The sequence below is a fragment of the Somniosus microcephalus genome, chromosome 8 (genome assembly GCF_052327205.1).
Source record: "Somniosus microcephalus isolate GS21.2 chromosome 8, FLI_Smic_1.0, whole genome shotgun sequence".
Taxonomy (NCBI): Eukaryota; Metazoa; Chordata; class Chondrichthyes; order Squaliformes; family Somniosidae; genus Somniosus; species Somniosus microcephalus.
This window is the reverse complement of record NC_140994.1, coordinates 23,022,792-23,044,655: the sequence shown is the minus strand read 5'-3', so window position 1 is coordinate 23,044,655 and position 21,864 is coordinate 23,022,792. Positions and strand designations below refer to the sequence as shown.

Below are 21,864 nucleotides of genomic sequence, written 5' to 3'. Positions count from 1 at the left end.
TAAAATGTAGACCAAAAGGTATTGAAACAGTACAACATTGATGCTATTTTCCGAAATACTACATTTTGGTCTGTTAAGTGTTGTGACTGAATTATTCACGATTGACGTCATATTTTGTGATCTAAATTAAAACCGGCAAGTTCGGATTTGTAATTTTTCTTTAAAAAGAAATGTTAATTGCTCCCAGCCGGCTTCTCAATTATTTAAAACATTCCTTTTAATAGTCTAATTAACTGAATATGAATCACAACAAATTTTATTTATTTTAGGGCTCCCAGATATCATAAGGATCTCTTAATTGTTTGCATGGGAAAATTCCTCTCCCCTAATGTTAGGCTTTTTTTCCAAAATTGCTGCTACAGAATTAAAAAATAAAAATGCTTTTCTATTCTGATGTTCCCTGGTTCGTCTCTTGTTTCAGCTCTCTCGTCCCACAATTTCCTCGGTGCACTCGTTAACTTTTAATTAACATGCACTCACTCACTCTCTACTCATTAGCAGGCATACACAACATAAGATATAGGAGTCAGCCATTTGGCCCTTCGAGCCGGCTCTGCCATTCAATAAGATCATGGCTAATCTTCTACCTCAACTCCACCTTCCCACACTATCCCCATGCCCCTTGGTTCCCCTACGATTCAAAAAATCTATCGATCTCTGGCTTGAATATACTCAACGACTGAGCATCCGCAGCCCTCTGGGGTAGAGAATTCCAAAGATTCGCCACCCTCTGAGTGAAGAAATTTCTCATCTCATTCCTTAAGTAGCCAACCCCTTATTCTGAGACTCTGGCCCCTAGTTCTAGACTCCCCAGCCACAGGAAACATTCTCCCAGCATCTACCCTGTCAAGCCCTGTAATTTTATATGTAACTAGGGCTGTAGAGAGAGGGCTTTAAACTAACTAGTGGGGGGGGGGGGGGGGGGGGGGGGGGGGGGGGGGGGGAGGTTCCTAGAGAGCAAATAATAAAAATGACAACAGAGAAGGTCATAGACTTAGGTAGCAGTGGGGAAATTAAAAACCAGAGCGTGTCAGGAAGGGGCAGAAGGTATGGAGTAAAAGGTAAAGTAATAAAAAGGGCAAAAGCAGGAACTAAGTGTCACAAAACATATTTGAAAGTTCTCTATCTGAATGCACGTAGCATTCGTAACAAAATAGACGAGTTAATGGCACAAATAACTACATATGGGTATGATCTTGTGGCCATTACAGAAACATGGCTGCAGGGTGACAATACCTGGGAATTAAACATACCAGGTTATTTAACGATCAGGAAGGACAGGCAGGAAGGAAGGGGAGGTGGGGTGGCTATGTTAATAAAGGAAGGAATCACTAATACAGAGAAATGATATTGGGTCAAAAGATCAGGATAATGAAACAGTTTGGGTATAATAAGGGGAAAAAAACACTAGTGGGCGTAGTCTATAGGCCTCCGAACAGTTGCAACTCAGTTGGACGGAGTATCAATCAGGAAATAGTTGAGGCTTGTAATAAGGGAGCATCTATAATTATGGGGGATTTTAACTATTATATTAATTGGACAAATCAAATTGGGCAGGGCTGCCTTGAGGATGAGTTCATTGAGTGTATTAGGGATGGGTTTCTTGAGCAGTATGTAACTGAACCGACCAGGGGGCAAGCAACCTTAGATCTGGTCCTGTGTAACGAGACAGGATTAATTAAAAATGTCCTAGTAAAGGATTCCCTTGGAATGAGTGACCATAACATGGTTGAATTCCATATTCAATTAGAGGGTGAGAAGGTTGGATCTCAAACAAGCGTGTTAAGCTTGAATAAAGGAGACTATGAAGGTATGAGAGCGGAATTGAGTAGAGTGGATTGAAAAAATAGATTAAAGGGTAAGACGATACATGATCAGTGGTGTACATTTAAGGAGTTATTTTACAACTTCCAAAAAATATATATTCCACTGAGAAGAAAAGGGTGTAAAAGAAAAGACAGCCATCCGTGGCTAAGTAAAGAAATTAAGGATAGTATTCGACTAAAAACAAGGGCATATAAAGTCGCCAAATCTAGTGGGAGGATAGAGGATTGGGAAAACTTTAAAAGACAGCAAAAAATAACAAAAAGATTGATTAAGAAAGGGAAGATAGATTATGAAAGTAAATTAGCAAAAAATATAAAAACAGATAGTAAGAGTTTTTATAGTTATATAAAAAGAAAAAGGGTGGCTAAAGTAAATGTTGGTCCCTTAGAGGATGAGACCGGGAAATTAATGGTGGGAAATATGGAGATGGCAAAAACACTGAATGAATATTTTGTATCAGTCTTTACAATAGAAGACACTAAGAATATCACAACACTGGACAAACAGGGGGCTATGGGGGGGGGGGGGGGGGGGGGGGGAGGAGCTAAACACGATCAAAATCACTAAGGAAGTGGTACTCGGTAAAATAATGGGACTCAAGGCGGATAAATCACCTGGACCTGATGGCTTACATCCTAGGGTCTTGAGGGAAGTGGCGGTAGGGATTGTGGATGCATTGGTAATAATTTTCCAAAACTCCCTGGACTCAGCAAAGGTCCCGGCAGACTGGAAAACTGCTAATGTAACGCCCTTATTTAAAAAGGGCAGTAGACAGAAGGCTGGAAACTATAGACCGGTTAGCCTAACATCTGTGGTGGGTAAAATATTGGAGTCCATTATTAAGGAGACAGTAACAGGACATTTGGATAATCATAATTTAATAGGACAAAGTCAGCATGGTTTTATGAAGGGGAAGTCATGTTTGACAAATTTGCTGGAGTTCTTTGAGGAAGTAACATATAGGGTGGATAAAGGGGAACCAGTGGACGTAGTGTATTTAGACTTCCAAAAGGCATTTGACAAGGTGCCACACAGAAGATTATTGCTTAAGATAAAAAATCACGGGATTGGGGGTAATATTCTGGCATGGATAGAGGATTGGCTATCTAACAGAAGGCAGAGAGTTGGGATAAATGGTTCATTCTCAGACTGGCAATCCGTAACTAGTGGTGTTCCACAGGGGTCAGTGCTGGGTCCCCAACTCTTTACAATCTATATTAACGATTTGGAGGAGGGGACCGAGTGTAACATATCAAAGTTTGCAGATGATACTAAGATGGGAGGGAAAGTAGTGAGTGAGGAGGACATAAAAAACCTGCAAGGGGACATAGACAGGCTAAGTAAGTGGGCAGAGATTTGGCAGATGGAATACAATACTGGAAAGTGTGAGGTTATGCACTTTGGCAGGAAAAATCGTAGAGCAAGTTATTATCTTAATGGCAAGATACTGGAAAGTACTGAAGTACAAAGGGATCTGGGGGTCCTGGTGCACAAAACTCAAAAGGTTAGTATGCAGGTGCAGCAAGTGATTAAGAAGGCCAATGGAATGTTGGCTTTCATTGCTAGGGGGATAGAATATAAAAATAGGGAGGTATTGCTTCAGTTGTACAAGGCATTGGTGAGACCGCACCTGGAATACTGCATCCAGTTTTGGTGTCCATACTTAAGAAAGGACATACTTGCTCTCGAGTCAGTACAAAGAAGGTTCACTCAGTTAATCCCGGGGATGAGGGGATGGACATATGAGAAGTTGAATAGATTGGGACTCTACTCATTGGAGTTCAGAAGAATGAGAGGCGATCTTATTGAAACATATAAGATTATGAAGGGGTTGGATCGGGTGGATGCGGGGAGGATGTTCCCGATGATGGGTGAAACTAGAACTAGGGGGCATAGTCTTAGAATAAGGGGCTGCTCTTTCAAAACTGAGATGAGGAGGAACTACTTCACTCAGAGGGTGGTAGGTCCATGGAATATGCTGCCCCAAAAAGCTGTAGAAGCTACATCATTACATAAATTTAAAACAGGAATAGACAGTTTCCTAGAAGTAAAGGGAATAAAGGGTTATGGGGAGCGGGCAGGAATTTGGACATGAGTCTAGGTTCGGGTCGGTCATGGCCCTGTGGGTAGCGGAGTGGGCCCAGGGGCCGTGTAGCCTGATCCTGCTCCTATTTCGTGTGTCTAATTCTGTTAGATTCAGGCGATGGTTCTGTGATAGTGGATTGGCGGTTAGGATCAGATCAGCCATGATCTTATTGAATGGCGGAGCAGGCTCGACGGGCCGATTGGCCTACTCCTGCTCCTATTTCTTATGTTCTTATGTTTCAATGAGATCACCTCTCATTCTTCTAAATTCTAGGGAATATAGGCCTAGTCTCCTCATAGGGCAATCCTCCCCCCAGCCCAATCCCAGGAATCAGTCTAGTGAACCTTTGTGGCACTCCCTCGAAGGCAATTATATCCTTCCTTAGGTAAGGAGACTTTTATTCAATTGCAAACATTTATCAGAGTTGAGTTCTGCCAGTCCAGGTAATTGCTGTTCTGGGTCAGGATTTTCTTTGACAATGATTTTCTTGTATGGGCAGTTACATTGAGGAATGGAACAACACTGTGCATCCAATTACTGGGATCACCTGGTATCTGGAAACCAAGACTAGTGCATTAATTGCATAGTGTTTTTTCACACTGCCCTTTCACACCTGGGTCACGGTTCAATCCTGTCCATAATGCTGAGTGAAATCTCATCTCTCCGGCGTGAGGGTCCCAGCAGTCTCAAATGACCACAGAACCACTGCAGAAAACTGCCCGAAATTTAACACAGAACCAACTGATAGCTCACTGAGAAAAGCGGTGAGGATTTAGAACGCGCAAAATGGAAAAAACATTTGCACTGATACGTGGTCAAGGTTAAGACACATTGTTGAGCAGAACAGAGGGAACTTTGCTTTTTATCTGATCAGAACACATATTATTTGGAAGTACTAGATGCTGATATTGAGTGTTGAAAGTCAAAAGAAGTCCATTCCCTGGAGCTGACAGACCTGAAGCACAAATATTCATTAAAAAGGTAGGTTTTCTTTTGTACTCATCAATTGTGCTACTGCCAAGGAACAAAGAATATAGGGGTTATGATTAAGCAGTTTGCATGATGATACTAAAATCGGCTGTGTGGTTGATACTGAAGGAGGAAGCTGTAGACTGCAGGAAGATATCAATAAGTTGGTCAGGTGGGAATAACAGTGGCAAATGGAATTCAATCCGGAGAAGTGTGAGGTAATGCATTTGGGGAGGGCTAACAAGGAAAGGGAATACACATTAAATGGTAGGACACTGAGCAGTGTAGAGGAACAAAGGGACCTTGGAGTGCATGTCCACAGATCCCTGAAGATAGCAGGCCAAGTAGATAAGGTTAAGAAGGCATACGGAATGCTTGCCTTTATTAGCCATGGCATAGAATATAAGAGCAGGGGGGTTATGCTTCAACTGTATAAAACACTAGTTAGGCCTCAGCTAGAGTACTAGAGAGGGTACAGAGGAGATTTACAAGGATGTTGCCAGGAGTAGAGAATCTTAGCTATGAGGAAAGACTGGATAGGCTGGGTCTGTTTTCCTTGGAACAGAGGAGGCTGAGGGGAGACCTTATTGAGGTGTATAAAATAGATAAAGTGGATAGAAAGGACCTATTTCCCTTCACAGAAGGGTCAAAAACCAGGGGGCACAGATTTAAAGTAATTGGTGGAAGGTTTAGAGGGGATTTGAGGGGAAATTCTTCACCCAGAGGGTTGTGGGGGTCTGGAACTCACTGCCTGAAAGGGTGGCAGAGGCAGGAACCCTAACCACATTTAAAAAGTACTTGGATGTGCACTTGGGATGCTCTAACCTGCAGGGCTACAGACCAAGAGCTGGGAAGTGGGATTAGGCTGGATAGCTCTTTGTTGGCCAGCGCGGACACGATGGGCCGAAATGGCCTCCTTCCGTGCTGTAACTTTCTATGATTCTAAAGATACTTCAATTTTTTAAGGTGCAATTCCAAAATCTGCACTCCCAGCAGGGAACATGAGTTGGACAATCAGAACTACAATGATGTAGCCTCATCTCTCATCTAGATATTCTACAAAAGCAACTCTGCTCTGGAAGCACAGGATTACAGCATTATCCCTTTAATTTCCACCATGAGGCACAGTTAGAATAGTTATCATGCAGAGTAAAGCATCTTCTACTATGCCCCAATAGTGCGTCTTAACTGTAATGTCTCACGAAAACAAACTTAAAACAATAATTATATATATTTGTCTTAAAAGTTTTATTCCCCCATCTTTTAAATTAGCATTTTATTTCCCCAGTCTTTGCCACTTTTGAACATTTACCTTCCCGACATTCAAGAGCTCCATCACTCAGTGATTTGGAAACGGTGCTCAATGCCAAGTCCTCAACGCTCCAGCATTAATTCTACACCTGGTCCCACTTTACAGCAAGAACAGAATTTTTTTCCAACACAATTTTGTCCCTATTCTCCAAAAGTGGTGCCTTTTGGGAGGCTAGTCAAACTTTGCAGCCATTCTGCATCAGCAACATCCCACAAACAGAAATGAAATGATTAACCAGCTAATTATGTTGTTGGCATTGGAGGAACAGTTGCTCCTTTTCAAATAATATTACTGGATCTTTAATGGATACTAAGCGGCCAGAACAGGCAGACAAGACCCTGGGCAATGCCATCTCTCAGGACTGCACAAGTGTAAGCCTCGATTTTTTTTAAATTCATTCACAGGATGTGGGCGTCGCTGGCAAGGCCAGCATTTATTGCCAATCCCTAATTGTCCTCGAGAAGGTGGTGGTGAGCTGCCTTCTTGAACTGCTGCAGTCCGTGTGGTGAAGGTGTAGCGCTTTGGTACAACTGAATAGCTTGCTAGGCCATTTCAGAAGGCATTTGAGAGTCAACCACATTGCTGTGGGTCTGAAGTCACATATAGGTAAGGAGGGCAGATTTCCTTCTTTAAAAGGACATTAGTGAACCAGATGGGTTTTTACGACAATCCGGTAGTTTCATGGTCACCATTACGGATACTAGCTTTTTATTCCAGATTTATTTAATTAACTTAATTTAAATTCCCCAGCTGCCCTGGTGCGAACTCATGTCTCAGAATCATTAATCCAGGCCTCTGGATTACTAGTCCAGTAATATAACCTCTATGCTACCATTCTGATTACACATGCAAATGCTGGTGTGGGGTGCAACCCAGCACTGAGAATGTTACAGGAGACTTTGGTTTATCCGGAGGTTGTATGTCCGGAAACCTCGATCTACCGGCAGAAATCAGGAGCCGTTTTGTTAGTTTTTTTTTCTTCTCGTGGCTTTGTTTTCAACAGTCGGGCTCTGGAAAGTCTCTCTGAAGCTGTTGCTAAGCTACAGAGACGCTTCCAAGGTATGGGCCGACTGTTTGAAGCTGTTGCTAAGCAACAGTGTTTGTTGTCAGATACGGAGATGAAAACCTCCGTATGCTTCAACATTAACTTTGTATGTCCGGCAGTTTTGATAGATCGGCAACAGCTTGGTCCCGTCTATAACAAAGTTTCCTGTACTAACGGAGTCAGACTGATGCTATTCTTGTTAACAGCCATAAGAGATGCAAGACCTGTCCAATCGGGATTTGATCTAAATATTTGGAAAAGTTTAAAATCAGAACCTAATTAATTAGTGTTAAAATTTCAATTGTTTGAGTCAAATTAAATTGAAATTCGCAATCAAATTCAAATATCATGCACGTAAAGTAGTTGGAAACTAATTCAGTTTAAATAAAAGTGAGGTGCATAAATCAAGCAATACCATGATTTTAGTGGTTATTAGAGAATTTACCACAATAAAAATAAGCATTCTGGACAAGTCCTTTTTGAATTAGCATACTTAGAAACTCACCTATAACATTATGCTTGGAGCTGAAGGGATCAACAATTGTTTGATCCCTGTAGCTGCGGAAACCCTGGATAATCACCTAGAATAAGAAAAATAGTACAATTAGCTTTATTTTGCAGCATTATAAAACCAAATTCCACATTTATGGAATGTAAACCCCAAGATTCACAGCTCGATCAATAGTGAGAACTATTGAACATCAAAGTCCACCATAATCCTCATCCTACAGCAGAATACTAGAGTAAAACACTAAAAACACTACCCAGATCAAAAGTAGGAGGGGGCTAGAAAAATTGCAAGGATTCATCAAGGTAGCACTGTATTTTGTGTATACCCTGAACCTGGCTATTTTCAAATCTAAAAAAAGTTCTTCCAAATCAGGCAATAGAACTACTGGCACCATTAGACAAGATCAGATTGGCAAATCAAAACTAGCCATTGCTAAGTGTTCATACCAACCACTACAAAGTTGTGTTAATACAAGGGAAATAACTATAACTTCATATTAACATATTTCAAGGAGGGGTCCCTGACTTAATAGCAATGCCCAAATAGGTCACAGATTGAAATTCTCCATAGCCCCAATTTTGCACTTATGGTACAAATGGGCTTGAACTGACCCATGACGCAGACGTATCTGCAGCTCAGGGCCAGACCGCACCATGCCATATTTTGCAAGGAGTGTTACCACCTCCGCCCGGACATTTAAGTAGGCTACTGGCATGGAAAGAGCTTGCCCAGAGAGCTTAGCTTACAGTACACTTGGCTGAGGAATAGAAAGTCTAACAAGGCTGCAGCTCTTCAGTGTTTGCAGCTTGCCATAAAAGGGGGACGTTGTGATGGTAGCAAAAAAATGCACTAACTGTTCAGAATGGAGACATCTTGGCTAGGGTTGCAAAGGGGTGGAAAGTTTCCGGGAAATTTTCCACAGGAAGTTTAGCTTGGGAATTTGGGGAATTTTGCCCAAAAAAGCACATGCTAGCATAATATTGTTTTTTTTTTTTGTATTTCTTTCTTTCCCCCCCCCCCCCACAGGTCCTCTCTTAAAATTACTAACAGAGATGGAATCTTAATTATTAAGGAATTTCTTAATCAATATATGTTTATCTTCTTACTTGGCTTGTTTTAATAATTACAAGTTTTGTGTGTGACTGTGAACAAATGTGTCCTGATTGGTTGGATGAGTGGATGAGCGATTAGCTCCCTCTATTTGTAATATTTGCATATCGAATTGTGATTGGCCTGCAGGCATCTGTAAGACTGCTATAGTTTTTTTAAGATCCAGGTTAGGGGTCCTGAGGGAAGTCATTTTGTTTTCTGCTGATGTTGTGATGATGCAGTAAGTAAATCAGACTTTATACCAAATAAACCAGTTACTTGTTGAACTCTGTTGTCCTTCAATTTCAAATATACAAAATAATACACTATTGGTGATGTAGCGTCGTGTGTGTACAGGTCATGCTTCCATCACATGGAGCATCAGCAAAAATGTACTCACCCTGTTGCAATCGTGCTGATCGACCGCAGTTCGACACAGAGATGAATGCCCTTTATTTCTCTGCATAGAACAATGCCACGTTTACCGTCGGATGTGTGGAAGCATTTTACCCCAGGCATTAAAGATGGAAAGACTGTGTACATGTGCAAACACTGTAGAAAGTCATATGTAAAGAATGCCACAAAGATGCAGCAGCATTTATCCAAATGCAACAACTTCACTCAAAGCTCACAGCAGTCAGCAGAGTTCCTCTGATTCCATTCAAGATGATGATGGTTCTCATTCAGCATCAGGCTCCTTATCATCAGCAACTCCTGGCCCACTTGGAAGGTTCTTTGATACAATAGATAACCATAGCCAGAAGAATGCAGATGAGTGCCTTGCTCAAGCTGTATATGCAACAGGCTCACCCCTCATGCTCACAGCCAATGTGTACTGGAAGAGATTTTTCAATGTTATTCGCCCTGCATACTGTCCTCCCACCAGACATGCTTTGTCTACTTATTTGCTGGAGGCTGAGTATAACAGAGTCCAAGGAAAGCTCAAAGAAACGATAGCGATGGCAGACTGTGGTGCAGTTATCTCAGATGGGTGGTCAAATGTACGAGGGGAGGGCATCATAAACTACATCGTCTCCACTCCTCTCCCAGTGTTCTTCAAGAGCACAGACACGAAGGACAACAGACACACAGGCACATACATTGCTGATGAGCTGAAAGCGGTCATCAACGATCTTGGATATTGGGTGCGCAGCTCATGGGCTTAACCTGCTCCTCAAGGACATCATGGGTTTGAGAACCATGGAAGCACTGTACAAGAGAGCCAAGCAAGTTGTTAAGTATGTCAGGGGAAAACAGGTAGTTGCAGCAACCTACAACTCCAAGCAAATGACAAAGAACAAGAACACCACACTGAAGCTGCCCAACAACACTAGATGGGGTGGTGTTGTCATAATGTACAACAGCCTTCTGGAGGGTAAGGAGTCGCTGCAAGAAATGGCAATATCCCAGTCTGGGGATATGGAAACCACCATCAAGAAAATACTGCTGGATGATGTATTTTGGGAGAGAGTGGTTAGCAGCCTTAAACTACTCTCACCAGTAGCATCTGCAATTGCTCAGATTGAAGGAGATGACGCTGTCTTGTCAGATGTTCTCAGGCTTTTTGCTGATTTAAAAGAACAAATCAGCATTGCCCTACCCACATCCCTGCTGCTCAAAGCCGAGGAGAAGGCAATTGTTCAATTCATACAGACGCGTCAAGAATTTTGTGTCAAGCCGATTCATGCTGCAGCATACATGCTGGACCCAAAGCATGTTGGGAGACCAATACTTTCTGGAGAACAGATCAACAGCGCTTAGTGTGATTTCTACCCTCTCACACCATCTCAATCTGGATGTGGGCAAAGTTCTGGGAAGTCTGGCAAAGTTCTCTACCAAGCAAGGTCTTTGGAATGGGGATGGGATATGGGAATCATGCAAGCATATCAGTGCACATACCTGGTGGAAGGGACTTTGTGCATCTGAGGCCCTGTCACCTATTGCATCGGTGATACTCCAAATCCCACCTTCATCAGCGGCCTCTGAACGAAACTGGTCACTTTTTGGGAATACGCATACAAAGGTGTGCAACAGGCTGACTAACAAGAGAGTGGAGAAACTGGTGGCTATCCGGGCGAACCTACAACTTATTGAGCCAGATACAGAAGTGTCCACCACACAGCTAGACACTGACAGAGGAGGAAATGGACACGTCAGAGCCAGAGTATCAGGAGGAGCAATGAGGAGTAGAAGACTCAGAAGACTCATGAGTAGAAGACTCAAAGGGACAAAATAAGGACAAATTACAGGCTAAATAAGCTGACGCTCTTTTTATTTTATTTTAGATAGGTCTTTTTTGTGGGGGTTCAATAAAGTTCAAAATTATAACCTAAATAAAGTTTTGAAAGCCTGTTTTTATTTGTATGGAACAGTATGTCTATTTTGACGACAAAGATAATATAAGGGTCAGAGACAAAAACCATCAGTGTACAAAAAAACTCAAAATTCCCATAAATTCCCATGGAAAGTTTCCTCTTAAAAATTCCCAGAATTTTGCAACCCTAATCTTGGCAATGCTGCTGGTAACAGGTGCACCATCGGATGATGGTCTTGTTTGGAGATGCCATTGCATCTCATTAGGGGATTCCCTTCGTAAATGATGAAAATGGAATTCTGCTTTGTGATTGGAGGACCCAGCCCACGTGATCCCAGTTACGCTTCCGCGCCGCCTGCATCCCTGGGCCGGTACGCTGCCCTCTGCCTCGAGGCCCGAGACCGCAGGTTTTTGCAGCCTGCCCGCCAGCAGGTACTTTCGTAATTCCTTCATGAGTCGGAGGCATACTCCGGAGGTACGCCTCCGACTGCAATTTCAGGGCCAATGTTTTTGTGGTCAGACATCACATGAACAGTAACTGAGCACAAACTCCATCATGAAAGTCATAATGCGCCCCGACTGCCAAACACATTAATGCTTTGCACTCTGTTCTGCATAGCAGATACTTCTTTTCCATATGAAAAAGTAAAGATGTTACCCCTAGCAAACATAGCATTTGTCACGTGTTTGATACAAGTGTGCACTGCATATGGCAGATGCCCCCTGGAGTAGCTTAGATGACCCAGTAGTATGAAAGCTCACAGGAGGAACCAACCCTCACCAAGGTGCTGTCCGCATGTTATTGTGCAGCAAATGAAACAACTTTAGGGCAGCCTGTCTTGAAAAGCTAAAGCACTGAAGAAAGGTGCCCTTTGACATCTCTAAGTAGGTGTGGAGGGATCTTTAATGCAGGTTGTCTGTAGACATATGTGAGCAAGACGTGCTGGGATCATTGCAGCTACATTTATTGACCCTACACATCTCCTCTTGCTCATATCAATCTTGCAACATGTTCAGTACCCCTAACGCAGAGGTGTCCAAGAGGAGGCCCACAGGTCAAATGCAGCCCCAAGCACCTTTGATCCAGCCCACAAAGCTCCTGCCACTTCCTGTTTCCTTTGCACCGTGCACAAACCTAGCTTCAACAGTTTTGGAGTTGAACTCTTCAAAGTTCATAAGCCTCGAGAACTGGAAAAGACTGCTTCCTGATTGGTGGATGTTGACCACCCAGGAATTTTAAAGAGAGATCATGTCTAACCAATTTGATTGATTTTTGAGAGGGGGTGACTAGGTGTGTGGATGAGGGTAGTGCAGTTGATGTAGTCTACATGGACTTCAGTAAGGCTTTTGACAAAGTCCCGCATGGGAGACTGGTCAAGAAGGTAAGAGCCCATGGGATCCAGGGTAATTTGGCACATTGGATCCAAAATTGGCTTAATGGCAGGAGGCAGAGGGTGATGGTCGACGGTTGTTTGTGACTGGAAGCCTCTGTCCAGTGGTGTACCGCAGGGATCGGTGCTGGGTCTTTTGCTGTTTGTAGTGTACATTAATGATTTAGATATGAATGTAGGAGGTATGATCAATAAGTTCACAAATGATACGAAAATTGGTGGAGTGGTAAATAGTGAGGAGGGAAGCCTCAGGCTACAGGACGATATAGATGGGTTGGTCAGAACAGTGGCAAATGGAATTTAACCCTGAAAAGTGAGGTGATGCATTTTGGGAGGACTAACAAGGCAAGGGAATACACAATGAATGGTAGGACCCTCGGAAGGACAGAGGATCAGAGGGACCTTGGTATGCATGTACATAGATCCCTGAAGGCAGCAGGACAGGTAGAGAAGGTGGTTAAAAAGGCATATGGGATACTTATATTCTATGCCTCGGCTAATGAAGGCAAGAGCAGGGAGGTTATGATGGAGCTGTACAAAACGCTAGTTAGGCCACAGCTGGAACACTGTGCAGTTCTGGTCGCCACACTATAGGAAGGATGTGATTGCATTGGAGAGGGTGCAGAGGAGATTCACCAGGATGTTATCTGGGCTGGAGCGTTTCAGCTATGAAGAGAGACTGGACAGGCTGGGGTTGTTTTCCTTAGAGCAGAGAAGGCTGAGGGGGGACCTGATTGAGGTGTACAAAATTATGAGGGGCATAGATAGGGTAGGTAGAAAGGAACTTTTCGCCTTAGTAGAGGGGTCAATAACCAGGGGGCATAGTTTCAAGGTAAGGGGCAGGAGTTTTAATGGGGATTTGAGGAAAAACTTTTTCACCCAGAGGGTGGTTGGAATCTGGAACTCACTGCCTGAAAGGGTGGTAGAGGCAGGAACCCTCACAACATTCAAGAAGCATTTAGATGAGCACTTGAAACGCCATACCATACATGACTACGGACCAAGTGCTGGAAAATGGGATTAGAATAGACAGGGCTTGATGGCTGGCGCGGATACGATGGGCCGAAGGGCCTCTTTCTGTGCTGTATAACTCTATGACTATGAAGCTTCCAAGTTTTTAGGTTGCAGAGGAGGGGAGAGGCCTGATGCCACAATCCATTACCAACACTATGAAAATGCTGGGGGGAGGAGGAAAAGTTATTTATAGCCATCAGTTGCAAAGCAGCACTTTGAGGTATTATAATCTTTGCTTTTCAAGTACTATCCTCTCTTTCAATAGTTGTTCAGTCCTTCCCATGAGCAGACCTGGTCTGCCATGAACAGGAAGTGTGATTCTAGAGCTTTTCCCCTTACAGATTAACAATTGCCATTAATTGCAATAACTACACAGTGAGCTTTACAGAGGCCATGTTCCACATATCCAGTCTTCTCTGAATAACATAAATATCAAAATGTAAGACTAAAGTTGTGCAGGCTAAGATCAACTCCAGTTTTTAATTCCAAACTAAGCCCAATTAAGCACAGGAAAAGAGACGACAATTACAGATGCATCATCAAGCACAATGTGCTAAATAATCCTCACAACCACACTGCTGGACATATGGCGAGATTTAACCCTGGAAACTCAGTTTGCTTTTTCAACTGGTCAGAAAAACCATGATGGCACAAATCTTGAAACAAAACTATATCTTCCTCACGAGTCTTACTGTAATTAAGTACTGTATTGAGGTCAAAACAATTATCTTAAGCCTGCATGGCCACGTGTGACAAACATCAATACAATAGCAAAATACTGCAGATGCTGGAAATCTGAAATAACAGAAAATGCTGGAAATACTCAGGTCAGGCAGCATCCGTGGGCCCAGACCTGAAATATTAACTCTGTTTCTCTCTCCACGGATGCTGCCTGACCTGCTGAGTATTTCCAGCATTTTCTGTTGTTATTTGCGACAAACATCAGTTACTCGAAGAGTTTTTAAATAGTGCTGACAGACAAATTATCTGAAATTATATAGTTATTGATGGACATTCTTGATTTAATAGTCGGAGTGTCCTAATTGATATCAGAAATGAAAACAAACTGTACAAGTCAAAGTTTAATCACTACATATAGTTCTTTAATAACTAGTCCATTCATTTAAAAGTTCTCCCAATGGCTTTGCACCTACAACTGTACAGGCAGCATTGCATCTTTCACAAATCTACTGCAAAACCCACTGATCCACAAGTGTGCCGGAAAATTCTTAATTAGTGGGGCCTGGGACATTTAGCAACTCTTAAAACACAAACACTTCATCGCCACATTTTCACACCCAGAAAAAGCAACATGTATACATCATCTATGTACAATCATGTCTTCTTCTTCTTTGGCAGTCCCTCAGAACCGAGGAGGACTTGCTTCCACACTAAAAATTAGTTTTCAGGTGACTGATGAGTCCAATGCGGAACCTACAGTCGCGGTCACAGGTGGGGCAGATGGCGGGTGGGGTGCTTGGGTTGACGTGCGCTCCTTCCGCTGTTTGCGCTTGGCTTCCGCTTGCTCCCGGCAAAGAGACTCGAGGTGTTCGGCACTTTCCCGGATGCTTCTCCTCCACTTTGAGCGGTCTTGTACCAGGGATTCCCAGGTATCAGAGGGGATGTTGCACTTTTTCCAAGGAGGCTTTGGAGGGTGTCCTTGAAGCGTTTCCTCTGCCCACCTAGGGCTCTCCTGCCGTGTCGGAGCTCCGAGTAGAGCGCTTGTTTTGGGAGTCTCCTATCGGGCATGCGGACGATGTGGCCCGTCCATCAGAGCTGATCGAGCCTGGTCAAAGCTTCGATGCTGGGGACGTTGGCACTATTTCTGTATTCTAATCATGCACAGAAACAGTGTTATGTAGAATTTACAGCACAGAAACAGGCCATTCGGCCCAAATGCTCTGTGCTGTTATTAATGCTCCACCCGAGCCTCCTCCCACACTACATCATCTAACCCTATCAGCATATCCTTCGAAGGATATCAGTAAGGTTTCAGTAAACTGTAAGAGTGAGTATATGACATTTTCATAGTGTGTCTATTAGAACAGTGAAAAACCATACAGCAGCAAAATTACAGGTGTTGTCTGGGGAAGAGGACTTTGAGCTCGAACACTCAGTGAAAGTACTGGTGAGTACACATCTGTTGCTAATGGAAGCAATTTGAGCTGATAAATTGAGAGTACCATACAATATTAAAGTGTATTGACTTGAGTGCAATCTTTTCTATAACTTACTAGAATCAGTAAGTGCTGAAATCTGGAACTCTGTCCCCAAAAGGCGGTTGAGGCTAGGTCAATTGAAAATGTCAAAACTGAGATTGAGAAGATCTTTGTTAGGCAAGGTGGCATAGTGGTTAGCACTGTTGCCTCACAGCGCCAGGGACCCGGGTTCGAATCCGGCCTCAGGTGACTGTCTGTGTGGAGTTTGCACATTCTCCCCGTGTTTGCGTGGGTTTTCTCCGGGTGCTCCGGTTTCCTCCCACAGTCCAAAGATGTGCAGGTTAGGTTGATTGGCTATGATAAATTGACCCTTAGTGTTAGGGGGATTAAAATATGTGGGGTTACGGGGATAGGGTGGGATATGTGTCGGTGCAGGCTCGATGGGCCGAAAATGGCCTCTATCTGCACTGTGGGGTTTCTGTGATTCTGTGATTAAGGGTTACGGAACCAAGGCGGGTAGATGGAGTTAAGGTACAGATCAGCCATGATCTAAGTGAATGGTGGAACAGGCTCGAGGGGCTGAATGACCTACTTATGTTCCTGGTAGGCCTCATGATAATGCTGTAATGCACACACAAAAATCAGTTCAGATGCTTGCTCCAGAAAGCTTTAATTATTTTGTCCCAGTCTAAATTTCTATGCATCTTAAATAGAGGTAAATTTAATATTGGAAGCAATGACAAAAATAGGTATGCATTCATTTTGAAATAGCTCCAAAATTTGAAGTGTTCAATTCTGGTAAATGTCTGCTTCAATGATTTTTATTTGAAATGATAACCACACCTACACATAAAATACTGGATGGATGGACTGGATGACAAATCAAGGGGTTCAGGCAATTTGAGTCACAGCATCAAAGCAATTTGTTCTCGGGTCCTGAATTTTGTACAGTTTTCAAAAATTACTTTTGTGTATTATTGTGCTGGATGGAAGTATAGGACTGCAAGGCAAGACTGCTACTAACTGAACCAGGTTAACCTAACCAGCTGGAGGTGATTTCACTATTCTGCCATAAATGTGCCAATCCGGACACCTGAACTGTACTGCCAATCTTGCGCCTGTCCAAAGCAGTAGTAGAACATCAACCTTCGCCATCATTGTCAATTTAAATTGCTGTCCTAAACTTACAATCCTACAGGGGGTGCAGGAACAGAGAGACCTGGGGGTATATCGTCAAAGGTGGCAGGACAGGTTGAGAAAGCAGTTTAAAAAAGCACACAGGATCCTGGGCTTTATAAATAGAGGCAGAGAGTACAAAAGCAAGGAATTGATGATGAACCTTTATAAAACACTGGTTTGGCCACAACTGGAGTATTGTGTCCAATTCTGGGCACTTTAGGAAGGATGTGAGTGCCTTAGAGAGGGTGCAGAAAAGATTTACAAGAATGGTTCCAGGGATGAGGGACTTCAGTTACATGGATAGACTGGAGAAACTAGGGTTGTTCTCCTTAAGAGCAAAGATTGGGGAGATTTGATAGAGGTGTTCAAAATCATGAGGGGTCTAGACAGAGTAACTGGAGAGAAACTGTTTCCATTGGCGGAAGGGTCGAGAACCAGAGGACACAGATTTAAGGTGATTGGCAGAAGGTCTAAAGGCGACATGAGGAAAAAGTTTTTTACGCAGCGAGTGGTTACGATCTGGAATGCACTGCCTGAAAGGGTGGGAGGCAGATTCAATCATGGCTTTCAAAGGGGAATTGGATAAGTACCTGAAAGAAAAAAAATTGTAGGGCTAGAGAAAGAGCCGGGAATTGAAGTGCTCTTGCAGAGAGCTGGCACGGGCTCGACAGGCCGAATGGCCTCCTACTGTGCTGCAACGATTCTATGATTCTTCTAACTTTTTGCATTTTGTGCATCAGTACCTATATTTCTTTATTTACTGTACTGTGTACAGCTCAAAAATAAACAGAGGCACCTGAAACCAATGCCGGTTATATCCGAGATGGACGGTAGCTGATTTTATATAACGTAACTAGCTCTCAAATACTGCAGCCAGAGAAGAAGATGGGTAACACAAAGCAGCTATTTACGTCAAGGGATACAGTAGAAATTTCCGTAGAGTAAGTTTTACTTTTTGGCTTCACTGCAAATTGCCACTCCAATGCATTCAGGCAGAGAATAGGAGGGTCTGGTACATAGCAAGCTCCTAATCTCATCAGTGTGTCAGGGGGTGGTGCCAAGTATGGGCTAAACATTTCTCAAGGAAAGGGAGATGGGGTAAAGGGCATTACCACAGCACCCTCCTTTTCAACAGCAGCATTGAGAGCGGCTTTAGAGCCAATGTCTGCCCACTCCTACAGAGACCTCCAAACTCTTGGCCTGAACACTTCCCTCTGCAACTGGACCCTGGACTTCCTAACAAACAGACCCCAGTCTGTCAAATTAGGTAACCACACCTCCACCCCCCCCCCCCCCGACCCTGAACACGGGGGCCCCACAAGGATGTGTGCTGAGCCCCCTCCTCTACTCCCTCTTCACCCACGACTGTGTGGCTGTTAATGGTTCCAACACCATCATCAAGTTTGCAGAGGACACCACGGTAGTAGGCCAGATCACCAACAACGATGAGTCAGCCTACAGGGAGGAGGTCCAGCATCTCGTGAAGTGGTGCGCCGACAACAACCTGGCCCTTAACACCAAGAAAACAAAAAGGAAATAATCGTGGACTTCAGGAAGTCCAAAGGCGGAAGTCACACCCCCATCCACATCAATGGGGCGAAGGTGGAAAGGGTGGCCAGCTTTAATTTCCTCGGCGTCCACATCACGGAAGACCTCTCCTAGTCCCTCAACACCTCCTCTCTGGTGAAGAAGGCCCAGCAGCGCCTATATTTCTTGAGGAGGCTGAAGGGATGTAATTGGTCACCCCTGATCCTCTCTAACTTCTACCGCTGCACTATAGAGAGCATCCTGACAAACTGTATCACGGTATGGTATGGCAGCTGTAGCTCCCATGACCGGAAAGCCCTGCAGCGGGTAGTCAAAACTGCCCAATGCATTACCGGCACCCGGCTACCGACCATAGAGCATATATATCAGAAACGCTGCCTACGGAGGGCACGGTCCATCATCAAAGACCCTACCCACCCCAGCCACAGTCTGTTCGCCCTCCTACCATCTGGAAGACGCTACAGATGCATTCGCACCCGTACGACCAGATTTAGGAACAGCTTCTTTCCCAGGGCTGTCATCCTACTGAACTCCACAAATAAACACTAAAGCCTGCACATCTGCCAATGCACTTTATTATGGTCATATTTATGCTAATATACTGCAAGCCAAATGTATAAATGTATGTTGAATGTTTAAGTGTCCTAATCCAAATTGTACACTCTCGGGAGCCACAAGCCTACATTTCGTTGTACTGCACTTGTGCACTAACAATGACAATAAAAGTTGATTTGATTTGATTTGATTTTTCAAAGTAGAAAATATATTACAAATAGCATTCAAGGATTATATATAATTGAAGCAACAAATACTAGGATAAAGAAACATTTAAAAGTTGACCCACTTCTCCACCTAAAAAAATGTTTTTTGAAGAAACGACACAAACCACAGTATATGGGCAATATTTTCAGGTACAATCTATGACAATAAATCTTCCATAATTTTGCTTGAAATGTTGCAAATAAAAACCCTTGTGCACATTTCAAGTTGTAACAAAGCTAGTAGTATATGTTTCCTTTATATTGCTTATCCAGAGAAGAAGATGGGTAACACAAAGCAGCTATTTACGTCAAGGAATACAGTAGAAATTTCCAGAGTAAGTTACAGAAGGCAAGTACTGTAGAAAATATAGGGACAGAGTGATCTCCTGGACGAGTTTCGATCGCCTAGATGGGTCGGAGAGGAATTTCCCAGATTTTTTCTCCCAAATTGGTCATTGGGTTTTTTATCTGGTTTTTCGCCTCTCCCGGGAGATCACATGGGTTTGGGTGGGATGGAGAGTGATAGAAGATTTGAGGTTAGGATCAGATCAGCCATGATCTTATTGAATGTTGGAGCAGGCTCGAGGGGCCAATTGGCCTACTCCTGCTCCTATTTCTTATGTTCTTATGGTAGGTCTTAGAATACACTATTTTATAACAGGAACATGTATTATTAACAAAATAGAGTAGTGTTTATGTCTGGACAGCCAAAAAGGAGAATCCTTGACAAAAGCTGTCTGCTGTTAAGGTGGAGCGGTCTCTAAGTAGAACAGAGATCTGATCCTCTATCTGCTTAACTAATCCCTGTGGAGGAGAAGTGCTGTAAATATGCATGTACTGTACTGAGGTCAATTGGAGGCTAACTGCCTTTTCTCAGGGAAGTTTATTAGAAAAACTACACTTATCATTTTTTCCAAAAACCTACTACTTGCTCACTAATGGGTTCCCTTCCTGTTCAGTTCTGATTTGTTGCTGTCATATACGAATGATATTTGAGCCAATGAGGTGCAATTTTTAAAAAAAGGCTTGCATTTATATAGCACCCTTCACAACCCTCAGGACATCCCAAAGAGCTTTACAGCCAATGAAGTACTTTTTGAAGTGTAGTCACTGTTGTAATGTAGGAAACGTGGCAGCCAATTTACACACAGCAAACTGCCACAAACAGCAATGTGATAATCACCAGATAATCTGTTTTGGTGATGTTGATTGAGGGATAAATATTGGCCAGGACACCGGGGAGAACTCTTCTGCTCTTCTTCGAAACACTGCCATGGGATCTTATACATCCACTTGAGAGAGCAGACGGGGCCTCGGTTAAACGTCTCATCCGAAAGATGGCGCCTCAGACAGTGCAGCACTCCCTCGGCACAGCATTGGCGCGTCAGCCTAGATTTTGTGCTCAACTCTCTGGAATGGGACTTGAACCCACAACCTTCTAACTCGGAGGCGAGCGTGCTACCCACTGAGCCACGGCGGACATTATGGCATACACTTGGTGTGCAACGCTTTAAACGAGCGATAAATGTGACAGTAAGGTAGGACAGATGGAAGCATTTTTTTGTGTGAGTTATTTTATCTGCTGCTGATAGACTCTTCCATGCCTTTTGTGACCTCCAGACTGGAGTATTCCAATGCTCTCCTCGTCAGCCTCCCAGTGTTTCCAACGAACTTCCCTGAGCAGTTATCTTTCCATCCTCTAAACTTCAGCTCAACCAAAATTCTGCTGCCCACATCCTATCCTCCAAATCCTGCTTACCCATCAACCCCGTCCTCACTTACCATCACTGGCTACCAGTCCCCCAACATCTCAAATTTAAAACTCACATATTAGTGTTTAAATCCTTCCATGGCCTCATCCCTCCTCATCTCTAACCTTCTACAGCACTATAAGCCCCCCCTAAAATCCCCATTTCTCCAACTCCAGCTTGTGTAACCCCCAAACTTTTGCCCTACCATTGGCAGCCATGCCATCTGCTGTCTTAAGCCACACATTCTGAAATTCCCTCCCTAAACCCCTCCTCCCTGTCCTCCTAAAGACCCTCACCCCTTTAAGACATAGCATAACATTTGTGTCCTTATACGTTGAGAAAAAAAAAGGCATGTCTTTATATAGCGCCTTTCACGACACTGGACGTCCCAAAGTGCTTTACAGCCAATGAAGTACTTTTTGAAGTTTAGTCACTGTTGTAATGTAGGAAACATGGCAGCTAATTTGCACACAGCAAGCTCCCACAAACAGCAATGCGATAACGACCAGATAATCTGTTTTAATGATGTTGATTGAGGGATAAATATTGGCTAGGACACTAGGGATAACTCCCCTACTCCTCTTCAAAATAGTGCCATGGGATCTTTTATGTCCACCTGAGAGAGCAGACAGGTTTAACGTCTCATCCGAAAGATGGCACCGCCGACAGTGCAGCACTCCCTCAGCACTGCACTGGAGTGTCAGCCTAGATTTTTGTGCTCAAGTCTCTGGAGTGAGAATTGAATCCACAATCTTCTGAAGTTTTGCTACTTTAAAGGCGCTATATAAATGCAAGTTATTGTTATTTTCCCCCCTCCAGCTCTTGCAATGATTACATATCATTAAATAATCTTCAGCAAGCCAGGCAGCATCCGTGGAGAGAGAAATAGAGTTAACGTTTCAGGTCTG

At 43.4% G+C, this 21,864-nt stretch overlaps 1 protein-coding gene across 1 annotated transcript in view; it reads right to left on the bottom strand.

The window, feature by feature from the left end:
• smc3 (structural maintenance of chromosomes 3) overlaps positions 1 to 21,864 on the bottom strand; it is a 110,623-nt gene that overhangs the window by 86,049 nt on the left and 2,710 nt on the right. The window contains exon 2 of the mRNA XM_085994350.1: positions 7,745 to 7,820. Coding sequence (XP_085850476.1) covers positions 7,745 to 7,820 — 76 coding nt within the window. The remainder of the gene's footprint in view (positions 1 to 7,744; positions 7,821 to 21,864) is intronic.